At 62.4% G+C, this 14,244-nt stretch overlaps 1 protein-coding gene across 1 annotated transcript; it reads left to right on the top strand.

Annotated features, from left to right (window-relative positions):
- The first annotated feature begins 6,782 nt into the window (after window positions 1-6,782).
- Window positions 6,783-13,950, top strand: LOC124514429 (tyrosine-protein phosphatase non-receptor type 11-like). Its single transcript, XM_047082414.1, has 15 exons — window positions 6,783-6,829; window positions 7,278-7,400; window positions 8,465-8,662; window positions 9,287-9,473; window positions 9,556-9,675; window positions 9,885-9,998; window positions 10,151-10,247; window positions 10,504-10,583; window positions 10,969-11,124; window positions 11,343-11,474; window positions 12,206-12,360; window positions 12,465-12,532; window positions 12,693-12,841; window positions 12,951-13,042; window positions 13,177-13,950. The coding sequence occupies exons 1-15, from the start codon at window positions 6,783-6,785 to the stop codon at window positions 13,202-13,204; spliced, it is 1,746 nt and encodes a 581-aa protein (XP_046938370.1). The 3' UTR covers window positions 13,205-13,950.
- The last annotated feature ends 294 nt before the right edge of the window (window positions 13,951-14,244 follow it).

Here is a 14,244-nt window from a genome sequence, read left to right as displayed (position 1 = left end):
CACTGTCCTGCTGGAGCCCGCCGAGGGGCTCGAACTCACAAACTGTGAGATCATGACCTGAGCCATAACCAAGAGTTGGACGCTTAACTAACTGAGCCACACAGGTGCCCCCAAGCATCTGACTCTTGATTTCAGCTCAGGTCATGATCCCAGGGTCGTGGGATCGAGTCCCACATTGGGCTCTGTCCTGACAGCGCGGAGCCTGCTTGAAATTCTTTCTCTCTTCCGCTGCTCTTCCCCCACACATGCACGCATGCTCTCGCTCTCGCACTCTCTCTAAAAAAGAGAAGAGAGGGATTCGGGAGAAGAGTGGATAGGCCTGGGCTGGGCTGGGCAGGGGACACTGATGGAGGCCCTAGGGCGCCTGGGTGGGCACCACCCTGATTTCATGTGGAGAGGCCGGGCTTGAGGAGCTGAGAGCCACCTGAATGGAGCCCAGGAAGCCATGTAGTACCAGGTGGGAGGGGTGCTGAACTGAAGTCCAGCACATAAGGGAGCAGGTGGACTGCTCTGGGCGTCGAGTGAGGGGAGAAGAGGACCTCACACCAGGAGGTTAAGGAGAAGGTGGGCCGGTGAGGCCGGGAAGACCAAGAGCGTCTGGGAGCTGATGCTTCCAGAAGGAGGGGGCTCTCAGGGTAACTGCTGCTGAGGGTCAGGACCCGCAGGTGGCCAGGTGAGGTGACCTGGGGGAGTGGGAGAGGAAGCATGGTAGCCAGAGCTGACCTGCTCTCCACATTGGTGCGTAGGGATCTAGGAACAGGGGTTGGAAGCTGCAGAAGTTTCCATGCCTTGGTGTACCACTCCTGAAAAGGTGGCAGAGGGGAGTTGAACAGGAGAGGGCCCCAAAATTCCGAACGAGGGAATCTCAAGGTTGAGAGCCCAGATAAATTAGGGTGGTGCTCCCCCGCAAGGGGCTTATGAAAGGTGGTTTGGCCAGTGGGGGCAAGAAACAAGCAGACAGGGGGCAGCTGTAGCAGAAGCAAAGGCTCTGAGGTGAAGGGGGTGTCAGCATCACCTAGGACGTGCGGAGACTGTCTGGTGTGAGTGGCAGAGGTGGAGGGGGGCGAGGGAAGCCCCGTTAGGTAGGAGGGGTTAGAGGAAGATGCGGTTATCACAGTGGATCCAGGAACCCATCCTCCACCTCCCCAACACTTCAGGGGTCTCCTCCTCTGGCTCCGAGTCCCCTCCCCCCACTCCCCATGAGGGGAGCACATCCCCCCTCCCCCCCATTAAGGAGGCAAGGCAGGAAAGGTCTGCGGGTTCTGGGACACGCGGGGGCCGGGACTGATCCGCTGTCGCAGAGCGGCGGAGGCGGCTGGCCAGGCTGGGGGCCACTCGGACCCCTGCCGCCCGGCTCCCTCGTCCTCCGATCCCGGGACTCCCGCGTGAATCCCCTGGTTCTGAAGTTGGGCGCCTTCGAAAACTTTTGCTTTTATCCCAACTTCTCCCAAGCGCGGAGAGACGTGTGGGCGTGGCGCCTTTAAGGAAGCTCAGGGACTGGGCTCCGAGTGGGCGGGGCTCCTGGGGGCGGGGCCTTCTTGAAGAGGCCCGAGGGCGCGGCCGCCTGGACCCGCCAAGCGCCCAGCGTGGAGCAGACATGACCTCGCGCAGGTGAGCCAGGGCCGCTAGGTGGCTTGACGCCGCGACCCCTGGAGATGTGCTTCGGGTCCGACGGGCACCGACGGGTTAGCGGTGACATGTCCCCAGGCCTGACCTCCTGGCGCAGCCTCTCTCCACTGCCAGGCCCTTGAGGCTGGGCCTCACCCAGGCAAATGAAAGGACTCTTTCTTAATGGGAGGAGAGGGGCTGGGCCTGGGTGAAGGTCAGAGGTACCCTAACTCTAGGGAACAGAGCATGCCCTGCAGGTGGTGGGTAACAGTCGTTGGAGCCTAGAATGGGCGGCAGGTGTAGACCCTGCCCAGCTCCTGGCTCTGTTTGGGCCATCGGAGCTGTTTTCTGCCGGGTGGGGGCTACCTCTTCCTTCCCCGGGCCTGAAACCCAGGGCAGTAGCACTGAGGGGTCCTGCAGGGTCTAGTTTCCCCTGCTCTAGACTCGGTCCCTTGACCCTGCCTCACTGTAAGGACCAGCTCCCCCTGGACAGGCTCGTCTTTGCTCTAGACCCTCCTGGGGCCGGGTTTAGGGGGCAACCTTCGCAGAAGGGATTCGAGAGCCTAAGCGGCCGCAGGTCAAGCCAGCTTCCTGCCTCCGTGGAGAGGGAAAATGGGAAATGTGACAGGAACTGGGCACTTCCTGCCCTTTCTGCTGGATCCCTGCTATCTGGATGCGTGCGCACACGCATGTGAGCTCAGACTCTAGCGTGCATGTGGATGTGAGTGGGGGGTCATACAGGTGTGAAACACATATCACTAGAGGCTGGGTGAGGCCAGAGGTCACAGGAGGGGTCGTGCTAGGACGCTGCGTGACTCCCTAGATCAATGAGGGGCTGGACAAGGTCTGGGCTTCAGGGTCCAAGGGTATCTCTCGGCCTGAGCAAGATCCTTAGCCCAAGGCGGACGCCACTGCCTCCCCACAGCTCCCACCAGCAGTGCCTCAGTGATGAGGGTCCCGGGATCCCTATGAGGGATGTGGTTAGGAAGCAGCCAGGCACAGAGGCCTCCATCAAGGTCATAGGCTCAGGAGTAGTGGAAATCGGAACTTGTCAGCTCCAAAGCTCTGTGATAATAGCCCAAATTGAGGGAGGAGGAGGTTTTGAGGTCTGGTTGGAATGACCTCTCAGACTCACCTCAGCCTCACTCTTAATTGTTCTCCAGGCAAGTTCTGGTGCTCAGAGAAGGCCCCGTCTGTGTCACATGCCTGTGACCTTGCTCCAGCCTGGGAAAGCCCCGAGTGGGGCTCTGCCCGCCCTTGCCAACCCCTGTCTGCCCCACCCTGTGGCAACCATCTGGATTGTCACTCCTCTGGCCCCTGGGCCCCTTACACACCCCTGTCAGGCCTGGGCAGGTCTGACTAAAACCCAAGTAAGATCTATCCCCCTGTGCCCAACTCCGCCTCGTGTCCCCTTCCAGTCACCCTCTGGCTTGTGAGCCAATGGGCACCTCTGTCAGCTCTGCTCACTCAGGGGCCTCTAGTGCTGTGGGGCAGAACTGGGTGCAGGTACGTTGGTACTGATGCCTGGGAGGGGGCTGGATCCTACAGTGGGGTGGGGGGCCTGCTACACCCCTCAGGCTTACCCTCTGTTCCAGGAGTTGGAGAAGAAGGTGCATCTCTGGTTAATTTAGTTCTATATAGACAGGGTGGACCTTGGTTCAGTTTCCTCCTGCACCAGAAGGGTCAGGGTCTGCAGACGGGGCGCTGGGAGCAGGGAGAAGGAGAAGGATTATTGGCTGTGCTCTGGGGTCCTGAGGCCTGCAATTCTAACCCAGAATCCTTCTCCACTGGCCTGTGTATTCCCCACCATCACAACAGCATCTGCCCTGCAGGAGTGTATGTAGGCCGCTGTATCGTGTGTGTAGGCGTGTTGACAGGCTGTTCGTGTGCCTTCCAGGGTTCCAAGGTTGGCGCAAGGCCACACAGGGAGCCAGGCCAGCCAGTGCCCTGTCTGGGTTCAGGCTGATCCGTTGGGTGACACGGGCTGTCCCTGGGCTCCAGAGCACTGACGGGGCTCAGCTGGGCCTTGAGGAGTCCGAGCCATTGGACCTGTCGGGAGCCCAGTATGCCTTGCTCACCCTGCTTGCCCCCCTTCCCTGGGCCTGCAAGGACATGTCACCAGGGCAGAGCTGAGTCACTGACCCATCACAGAGCAGGGAGCGCTTTGGCGCAGAGGTGACCCTGGGCCCTGGCATAGAGAGGGTATGGGACTCGGAGGTGGGGACCTGTAGCCTCCCCACCTCCCCCTCCCCCTCAGCCAGGGGCAGCAAGCCTCCTGGCCTCCCGGGCGTCAGCTCCACCTCGAGGCTTGGTTGGGGGGATGTGAGGCCCTGCCTCAGCCTGGGATTCTGGAGGGCGGTGGTGTGAGTGGCTGCAACCTCTCAGGACGCCCCACCCCTGGAGATTTCCACCTGATATACCCAGCGGCAGTTTGTGGGGAGGAGAGGGCAGTGGAAAGTGTGACTGAGAGTCCCTGGAAGGACAACAAGGGACCCCGCACCCCTCTCTGTGGCTTTGACTCTGGGCCTCCACCCTCCACCCCTGTCCCCACACTCTGGGCATTGCCCATCTTGGACTGGAATCTGAGGCTGCTGTGGCCAGGGCGAGGGGGCATCTGGGCACAGGATGTGGTTCAGCAGAGTAGGTGGCCCAGGGTGGAGGGGTGGTTGGAAGCTTTCTCCTGGGCTCGGGTCCCCCCCGCCTCCACAGTATCTCATCACAGGTCCAGCGACAGCACAAAGCCATTGCCCTCTTCCTGGTGGCCCTGCCCACTCTCCTGTGATGGGCTCTGGAGGTCACCATGTGGCATCTGCTCTTCTAGGAAGCCTTCCCTGGCAGCCTCACCTGCTGGACCACTTGACCAAAAATTGCCCCCAGGTCTGGCTCCCCTACAAACCCATGTCAGGGAGAACTCAAAACGCTATGCTCAGAATGTGCTCAGGAAGTGCCTGGACAGCGGTAACCCCCATTCCCCAGGGAGAGTGAAAACAGGAGTGTTGCTCAGGCTGGGTGGCCCCAGGCAGGCCACCTGAGCTCCCAGGCCTCTCTGAACCAACAGATGGACCCTGGGGAGCCATCAAGGTCAGAACTGAGCCTGCCCTCAGTGAAGAGAAGGCTGACACAAAAGTGTGGAGGTGCCCGTGGGCTATTAACAGATGTCCTGTGTAGAAGGGAGGACAGCGGTGGGGGCTGCAGTAAAATGCAGAGACGGTGAGCCGTGCCCAGCAGGGGTGGTTGGTGCTGGGAGCGTTTGGAAGGTAGGACAAGAGGGCTCTGGGGAAGAGAGCACGGAGGGGCTGCGGGTTGGTGACCAGAGCTGTGAGGGGTGGCGGCTCCCTTCACTGAGTGAGGACCATGTAAAAGAACAGGGGCTTGTGGGCATGGCCAGGAGTTTTCAGTTTTGCAAATGTTAAGATAGAAATGTTGCTACGCTTCCAAGTAGAGATGCCGAGGGGAGAAGTACCTATGAGCCCCGGTGGGGCTGGAGGTGTAGAAGGCGCACGGATGCGTAGGCACACGCAGGGCACAGGTGGGGAGCTCTGACATTGACAGGTCAGAAAGAGGAGGGCCCAGCAAAGGGTCCTGGCCAGGTGAGGCAGAAAACCAGGGGGGAGCGGAGAACATGTTTCTAGAAAGAGGCAGGGTGCCTGTGTCAGTCAAATGCTGCTGAGGACTGAGGCCCGACCACAGGTCCCCGAGCCCGATGGGCACCCTCAGTGCTGAGGTCTCAGTAGGGCTGGAGGGCAAACAGGTCTGTGAGGACTCAGGCAAGGGCGGACAGTGGAGAGCAGCACAGAGCAAGGGAAGTATCTCCTACCACTGTCAATGGTCTCTGGAGCCACACGTGGCCCTCAGCAGTGAAATGTGGCCGTGTGACTGAGGAACCAGGTCTTGACTTTGCTGAATTTTCATTCATTTACATTCACATTTCAGCGTGCTGTAGGCTGTTGTGCTGGGCACGCCCGTGCAAACTGTGCACACAGACAGCTCCTTGGAGGCGTCAGGACAGGCCCTGAAGGCAGGAGTGAAAGGAAGCCTGATGGACGAGAAGAGCCCGGAGGAGAAGGGTCCTGCAGCTTTAGACACATGGTCTAATTTCCATTGTAGAAAAGCCTCCACAGGGCAGGACCATCGTTGCTCCCATTGTTGGGTCAGATCTAAACCTGGGCCAGAAATTCCTGCCGTAACAGGGAAGCAAAAGCTACGAGGGCAAAGAACACAGCAGCTCTGACCCTGGCCATGGGCTTATGCACAGCCCTGAGCGAGGGCCCTCCTGGCCTGTCCCCCACTTCATGGCAGAGGCTGTGAAGGAGGACAGTCCCGGGAGGCAGGGCGGGGGGCAGAGGCGGGGTCCCTCTCAGCCTACACTCCCCCCTCACCTCTAGTCCTTTACCAACACCTGCCTCAGTCTGTATCGGGCCCCACGGTTGGCAGAAGGAAGACAGCTCCTGACCTGACCTGCAGCTGCCCAGGCCTTTCTCTCAAGTGAAGCCCATCCATCCACCCATGCCCCCACCATCCATTTACGTATTCATTCACTTCTTTTTTTTAATTTTTTAAAACGTTTATTTATTTTTGAGAGACCGAGCACGAGTGGGGGAGGGGCAGAGAGAGGGAGACACGGAATCCGAAACAGCCTCCAGGTTCTGAGCTGTCGGCACAGAGCCCGACGCAGGGCTCGAACTCATGAACCGAACCATGAGATCGTGACTTGAGCCGAAGTCAGACGCTCAACCGACTGAGCCACCCAGACGCCCCACGTATTCATTCACTTCTTAATTCAAGTACAGTCACTAATACCCAGGCACTGTTTTCGCCCCTGGGATACAGCACTGCACAGAACAGTTCCTGCCCTTTGGAGCTTAAATCCTTAAGTGGGAGATAGACAGTAAACCAATAAATATATCAGGTGTCAGAAGGTGACAAAAACTATGAAGAAAGATAAAGCAGAATAAAATAAAGGATGAGAAATGAGAGGAGTCCTCAGCCATATGGATGTGGGCCAAGGGAGCAGAGAACAGCTAGTATAAAGGCCCTGTGGTCAATGACCTCACGTGAGTGAGGAGCTAGGGCTGGGAGAGGGGTCAGGGCGGAAGGTAGACCTGAGCCTGTGCTTTTGTTCTGGGGCGGGGGACAAGGGTGGCTGGGAGGGCTGACTAAGCGACTAACACATTATGGCGCGGTTCCTGGGGCTGCGGCCGGTGCCCCTTGGGAGAACGTGGTAGCCAACACCACACCGGAAGGGGTGGAGCGAACAGGGTCTGTCGACGGGCTCTGAGGGCAGGAAGGAAGCCCTGGGTGACACTGGAGCACCCAAGCGCCTTTGGCCTAGCTGGGATGCCCTGGCAAGGCCGGAGGGACCAGACGCAGAGTTTGAGGCGAGGCTCCTAATGGTAGCTGTGTGCAGGTGCTGGAGGGTGTCTGTTCCACCCCGCCCCAGCTGCAGGGGTCTGCCCAGTTGTGTCCCTAGGACCCCGTAGCCCCACCTCCTTCCACACAGGCCTCAGGCCCTGTGGTCATTATCCATGCGGGTTTCGAGCAGGGGGGCCAAAACAGGCACCGTGGGTGGAGGTTGGATGTGGGCCGGGATTTGGGGGGCGGGGGAGGGGGCCGGAGTGTTAGTGTCACCCCAGCTGTCTGGGATCACCAACTTGTGGTCCTCGTGCCAGGTGGTTTCACCCCAACATCAGTGGAGTTGAGGCAGAGAGGCTGCTCCTGTCCAGGGGCCAGCACGGGAGCTTCCTGGCAAGACCCAGCAAGAGCTGCCCAGGGGCCTTCACACTGTCTGTCAGGTGGGTGAAGGTGGGTGGGTGCTACGGCCAGGTGTGAACGGGCCTGAGGCTCCAGGAGCCTCAGCCGTCTGAACACCCTCAGCTGGGGGGCAGGTGGGGATCAGTCTCCCTCTCTTCCCAGAGGGGTGTTGGGCATCATCCTGGGCAGTAAGGATCCCTGCTGGGGGCCGGACATCCAAGAATCCGGGTCTTGTCGGGGGGTGGGAGCCAACGGTCTGGCAAGGGGTGGGTGGAAGTCTGGCATTCCTGACCAGATGGCTTCTGAGCAGGAGGGAGTCATTTAGAAGGGCCCGGTGAGGTAGAGAGTTGTCAGGACCTCCCTCCTGCCCTCCGAGGGGTCTGGCGTGCTGGACGGGGGCCTCGGTGGCCCTGATTATGATCCCGTGTCCTGGGGATGCTCGCAAATGCTGCCCACAGGGGGTCTGGCTGGAGGCCATGAAAGGGCCACTGCGTAGGGAGGAGGAATGGGAAAGGGCTGCAACCAGCAGAGTGGTGATCAGGGCGGGGGGGGGGGGGGCTTCCAGAGGCCTCTAGATCTTTCCAGTTTCTCTGCTAAAACCGAGGCAGCAGGCGTCATGATGCCAGCCCTCAGGATGGACTTCCTCCACCTCGAGAGACCGAGGTTCTCCCCCCAGGGGCTTCCCTGATAGCATCACATGCTGTGACCCTGGGGAAGCCATCTTGAGGGCCCTGTCCCCAGTCAGCTGGAGCCCCTAGGCAGGTGGTCTGGGGTGAGGCAGAGCCCCTTGCGGAGGGCTGCTTTAGCATCTGCCTCCAGGCCAAGGGAGAATCAGGCCTATGGTCTGCAAGCCCAGTCCTGACTGCACGGTGGGGAGGAGGCAGCAGGGGTGGGGTGTCCACCCCCCACGGTGGGGCCCCCACCCTAGCTGGACACGGAGGGGCCTGTCCTTGGCTGTTCCTGATGGAGGAAGAGCACACAGGCAGAGATGTCAGGGCTGGAAAAGCTCAGGGACTGTTCTGGAAACTGAGGGCGGTGATGGGAAGAAGGGGGTTGTGGGGACAGACCCCCCCCACAGCAGTGATTGGTGCGCCCACCCTTCCAGGCGCCATGATGAGGTGACACACATCAAGATCCAAAACACGGGCGACTACTATGGCCTCTACGGAGGGGAGAAGTTTGCGACGCTGGCCGAGCTGGTGCAGCACCACACAGGCCAGCACGGGGGGCTGCTCCGCGAGCGTAGCGGGGCCCCCGTCGAGCTCCGGCACCCACTGGGCTGCCGGGACCCCACATCTGAGCGGTGAGCGGCAGGCATCTGCATGTTTGTGAACATGTGCGTGTCCGAGGGGCGCGGGGTGTGCTGGGCATGGCCCCCGGGTGTCCTCTGCCCTCCACGGCTCAGGCTCAGGCTTGGGCACAGCTGCAGCAAAGTTGAGGGAGTGTCCCCTGGGGTTCTGGGCACTCGCTGCAGGGGTGGGAGTGTACAGCAGGAGCCCTGTAGCCAGTCTTGTAACTTCCCTCTGGCTGGTGACTCACATGGGCAGTTTTCTCCAGCCTCAGTTTCCCTGCCTGCCCTGCTGAGGCCTGAAGAGGCCGCGTCTGCCAGGGAGGGGGCATGGAGCAGGTCTGGGAAGGTGGCCCTGCCCCTCCTTGCTGGGGACCAGGCTGCCACCTGGTGGCCACCCTGGGCCCCGCAGAGCCCACCTGTCTTGACTCCTGCCTTCTCCTGGGTAGGGTGAGAGTCAGAGAGCTGGGCAGGGCAGGTTTACTGCCGGGGCCCTTGAAGTCTGAGTGGGTCTGTCTGTCCCTGTGTCTGTGTCCTGGCTTGGAGCCTTCTGGCTGCAGGTGGGTCCGTGTCCCCTCACCTGGCCAGGCCATGGCCTCCAGTCTCACCTGCACTCCTTCCCACCTCCACCTGGGCCAGGTGGTACCATGGGCACCTGTCTGGACAGGAGGCCGAGCAGCTGCTGATGGAAAAAGGACGTCCGGGCACCTTCCTGGTGCGGGAGAGTCGGAGCAAACCCGGGGACTTCGTGCTGTCGGTGCTCACGCAGCCGCTGGACAAGGCAGACCGCCGGCCGCGGGTCACACACATCATGATCCGCTTCCAGGTGGGAGGTGGCAGCAGGGGTGAGGTAGGGGTGTGACTCTGGAGGCGGGCAGCGGCCGGGCCCCTCATTGCTGCCCCTACAGCCAGACGGCACGTATGACGTGGGAGGTGGGGAACGGTTCGACACTCTCAGAGACCTGGTGGAGTGCTACAAGAAGAACCCCATGGTGGAGAAGTCGGGGGTCGTGGTGCACCTCAAGCAGGTACGCCCCAAGGCACATGACCCTTAGGATCCGGAGCGAGCTGCACCCCTGGGGTGGGAGGGCCCCAGGGGCAGTGGTGCCCAGGAAAAAGGATGCTAGCCAGTGCCGAGGGCAGGGTGGCCAATCTGGGGCCAGAGCAGCCGCCCCTGGGGGGCGCTGTGGGGTCTGCTGGACCCTGCTAAGTCTGGACGCAGGCCTCTCCGTGCCAGCCCCTCAAGGCCACGAGGATCAATGCCGCAAGCATCGAGAGCCGAGTACAGGAGCTCACCGGGGCCACTGACGCCGGCGAGAAGGCCAAGCAGGGCTTCTGGGAGGAGTTTGAGGTGCCCGCCCCTCTCCCCACCGCCCACTCTCCCACGGACTCCCGTCCTTTGGTGCTGGGGTGAGGGCCAGCAGAGGGGAGGTAGGTCAGTCACTGAAGGCTCTGGGGGAGGGTGGGGCAGCAGGCTGAAGCTTCTGCCCCCCCCCCGCCCAGATGCTGCAGCAGCAGGAATGCCAGCTCCTGTATCCCCGGAAGGAGGGACAGCGGCTGGAGAACAAAGCCAAGAATCGCTACAAGAACATCCTTCCATGTGAGGGCCAGGGGCGGGGGCTTCGTTGGGGGCCAGAGCTCCATCCACTCCATGTGGGGCCCATCTGGCAAGGAGGGGCCCTGGGGAGGTTGAGGCCGGATGTCACTTCCCACCACCGGTGTGACTTTTTCCCTCTTGCACATTCAGGGCTCCTTCCTCCCTCCTCCTGCTCACCATGGGGTCAGCAGGCAAGGAGGCAGGTGGGCCCATCCCCCCCCCCCCCCCGGAGACCCGAGCAGTATCTTCCCCTTCCCAGTTGACACCACCCGTGTCACCCTGCATGACGTGGACGACAGCGTGCCTGGAGCCAACTACATCAACGCCAACTACATCAGGGTGGGTGTGCGAGAGACAGGTGTGTGTGGCCGGCTGTGTGCGTAGTCTTGCTTGGATCCGACAGACATCTTGAGCCACGTGTGGACACACCAGTCACCCCATCCCCCTATTATGAACCTGGAGCTCTTTCTGGCGGGCCCAGGAACGATCCATGGACCCTGACAGGACAGTAGACGTTGTTGGAGAGGGACTGTGGTGGTTTCCAAGGAGTCCTCAGAGTGGGCCGGACTAAATATTGGTCCTAAGCTCCTCCCTCACCTAGGGCAGGAGGGGCTGTGTGTGAGCCACCTGCTGCTACTTTGCACATCGTTTGCATAGACTTGCATTGCCCTCTGGCACTTTAAATCCTGGAAACTGCAGACACCTGGCCCCCATCCCCTTACAGAGTGATCCAGAAGAGAAGCCAGGCCATGGACAGGGCAAGGTATACATCGCTACCCAGGGCTGTCTGCAGACCACAGTGGCGGCCTTCTGGGCGATGGTGCACCAGGAGAACACACGTGTCATTGTCATGGCCACAAGGGAGGTGGAGCGAGGCCGGGTATGAGCTTGGGTTTGACAGCCCTGTCCCCACCATGTGTTCGTGTGGTGGCTGGCCCAGCTCTCTTCTCCTGCAGCCTTTGGGAAGCTGGGGGGAGCGGCGGACGACTCTGGAAAGCCCCTGCGGATGCATGTGCATGCATGAGTCCCCACAGGGCACAGGGGCAAGGGCGCAGGTGGCCTTCCAGCACAGCTGATGCAATGCACCCTCCCTCCCAGAACAAATGTTTCCGATATTGGCCAGAGCTGCATGGCCGCCAAGAACATGGCCGTGTGTGTGTCTGCAACTTGGCTGAGTACCAGGCCCAGGGCTACTGTGTGCGGGAACTGCAGGTGTGGCGGCCAGATCAGGTGAGCCTAGAGGGCCACAAGATATGCAGGGCCAGGGTCACAGTGGTCAGGAAGTCCCCAGGTCTGCGCTGGGGGTGAGCCCTGTGCTGGGAGAGAAAACCCACCCACCCATGTGGCTCCATCCAAGCCCATTGGCCTTGGGGGTATTCATATCCCTCAACCCAGTGGGCACAGTCCTGGCCTGGGCTCTACTGGGCAGCGTTCACAGGCAGGCCACAATCTCAACCTTAGGCCGCTGGTCCCAGGTGCCCGACTCCAGGGTGGCCTCACACCCACACCGCCTCGCCCTCCCCAGTCTTTCCCTGCGCCAACTGAGCAGGTTCAGTGCCCTTCATATGCCAGTGGTACCTATTTTCGTGTCAGGCACAGATCCCTTCCCATGCCCCACCCCGTCCCTTATGTCTAACCATCCCTTTGGTTCTTCTCAAATGGAGGTCGTTGTCCGTGAAACTTGCTCCCTCACCCCATCACACCCTCTTCCTTCCCCTAGGGGCCTGAGCCACCTGGGGCCATCTGAGGGCCCCCACGCCCTGAGTTCCCTATTTCCCTCCCAAGCCTTTCTGCTCAGCCTTGACCCTGCTGGTCACTCCTTATGGCAATCCCCGCCTCCTCCCAGCTCATGCCCTGGGGGTGCGGAGGTCACAGCAGTGCCACTCTGACCCTGTGGCCCGGCCCCACCTGGGAACTGCTCATTCTGGCCTGGCTGGCACTCACCAGCCCGCCCTGCCCAGGGGGAGCCACCGCGCACAGTGAAGCACTACCAGTACTTCAGCTGGCCAGACCACGGGGTCCCGGCCGAGCCGGCCGGCGTCCTCGACTTCCTGGACCAAGTGAACAGGGCACAGAGCAGCATGCCAGGGGCCGGACCCATGGTGGTGCATTGCAGGTGCGATCGGGGATGGGGTGGGCGGGCAACGCAGGTGCAACCCGAGGCGGGGCCGCGGCCTTCGCCCCTAAACTCTTCCCAGGCCTCCTGGTCCGTCCCCACAGCGCCGGCATCGGACGCACTGGCACCATCATCGTGATTGACATCCTGGTGGACATCATCCGCAGGCAGGGTGAGCCGCGCGGCCCCCTCCCGCAGGCCAGCCCCTCCTATCTAGGCCCTCTCCTCCCGGCTACCCCGCCTCCCCGGCGCCGGCCCCGCCCCCCGTCTACCCCGCCGCACCCCCCCCCCCCGCCCCCGCCCCGTTCCGCCCTGAGCGCGCTCGTGCCCAGGTCTGGACTGCGACATCGATGTGCCCAAGACGATCCAGCTGGTGCGACGGCAGCGCTCGGGGATGGTGCAGACCGAGGCGCAGTACAAGTTCGTGTACCTGGCGCTGCAGCGGTACATCCAGGACGAGCAGCTGCGTCTGCGCGAGCAGGTGGGGGCGGGGCCGGGCTGGGGCGGGGCCTGCGCCGACCGCACCCTGGTGACCGGCGGGTGTCCCCCCACCCCACCCTCACCCCGACCCCCCCCCCCTCCCGCGCCAGCCGCCAGAAGAGCACGACCATCTGAACGCGGGCCTCGCGTCGGCAGACCCGGGCCGCAGCCCTGGGCCCGCGTCGTCCCGGGCACCGGCGGCGTGAGTGGGGCCGTCAGGGCGCGGGCCCGGGGCCCGGGGTGGGGGCGGGACGGCGTCGTCTCCGGGAGTGGGCAGGCCGTGGGGGGACGGGATCCCGCGCGCCTGCGCCGGCCGAACCCTCTCTCCGCCCGCAGGACCCCAGAGGGCCCCGGCGGCGTGTAGAGAACCTGCGGGGCCTCGGGCGGTGACGGTCTTCGCGTGCGCCGCACCCCACCCCCCACCCCCCAGGGCCTGGAGCCGCGGCTGGAGGCGGGAGCCAGCAAGACGCACTCCTCAAAAGACTGTGCTCAGCACTGTACAGCCCGGAGCTTGTCCCTGAGTGCTGGGGGAGGGGTCCCGGAACCCTCAGACCCTCCCTGGCCTGGGCCTGGATGCCTAGAAATGGGGAGGGGCAGTCGGGAGCCCCGAGTGCCCCTGCCCTTTCTGGGGCTCCCAGGTGAGGGAAGGGGGGGAAGCAGGGCTTCGGGGCGGTGGTTCGTCGCTCACCGGGGGGCCACCAGTCACCACCCGCACAGCACAGTGACCAGTGCGACCCCACGTGTGCCACGTTTGAGTGTCGGCCTGTATGTGTGACGTGAGTCAGCGACGAGCAAGTGGCCAGTCTGTGCTTGACGGGACTGTAGCCGTTGGCGTTGTGCCTAGCTCCCCTGTACCCCAACCACCCCCCTTCAGAGCTGGTCTTCAGCCCGACCCACAGCACAGGTTACATGTGGAAAATGCTTCATCAGGGAATGTGCAAGATGCCCGTGTGAGTGCGTGTGCGACGTCACGTGCCTGGCGTGGGTCTCACGCGTGGACTGGTGTGTGTGACGGGTGTGATGTCGCCCGCATGTAGTCTGTGGCCACACCCTCCCATCTCGGAAGGCCCTGTGGCTTTGTGGGATCCTCAATAAAATGCCTCGTTCTCAGTTCCGCGTCTTCGTTGGTGTCTGGGGCCCAGCTTCTCGAGGGTCTCCCTGAGCACCCTCCCTATCCCAGGCCGGCCAGAAACCCCGCTGGTTGGAACAGGAAGTCCTGGGCTTCGGGGCGAGGGGTGAGGAGTCTGAGGCCTGGCGAGCCGGAACCAGCCTGGCCTCTCTTCTCCGTGCTAACTGGCGGTGCGGGATTCCTGGGGCCGACAGCAGGAGCGGATCCGGGCGGCCTCCCGCCCATCCCTCCAGCCGCCGCACCTTGCGGCTTCACCAGCCAGGCCGGGCCCAGGG

The sequence above is a fragment of the Lynx rufus genome, unplaced genomic scaffold (assembly GCF_022079265.1).
Source record: "Lynx rufus isolate CCGP_SWC_20201006 ecotype Redwood Valley unplaced genomic scaffold, mLynRuf1.p SCAF_2, whole genome shotgun sequence".
NCBI lineage: Eukaryota > Metazoa > Chordata > Mammalia > Carnivora > Felidae > Lynx > Lynx rufus.
This window is presented reverse-complemented; position numbering and strand designations above follow the sequence as displayed.

Coding starts and splice junctions, on each gene's coding strand:
- LOC124514429 (XM_047082414.1), top strand. CDS start 6,783: ATGGCGCGGTTCCTGGGGCTGCGGCCGGTGCCCCTTGGGAGAACGTG. Junction 6,830..7,277: donor GTGCCCCTTGGGAGAACGTG/GTAGCCAACACC, acceptor TCCTCGTGCCAG/GTGGTTTCACCCCAACATCA. Junction 9,999..10,150: donor GCTTCTGGGAGGAGTTTGAG/GTGCCCGCCCCT, acceptor CCCCCCGCCCAG/ATGCTGCAGCAGCAGGAATG.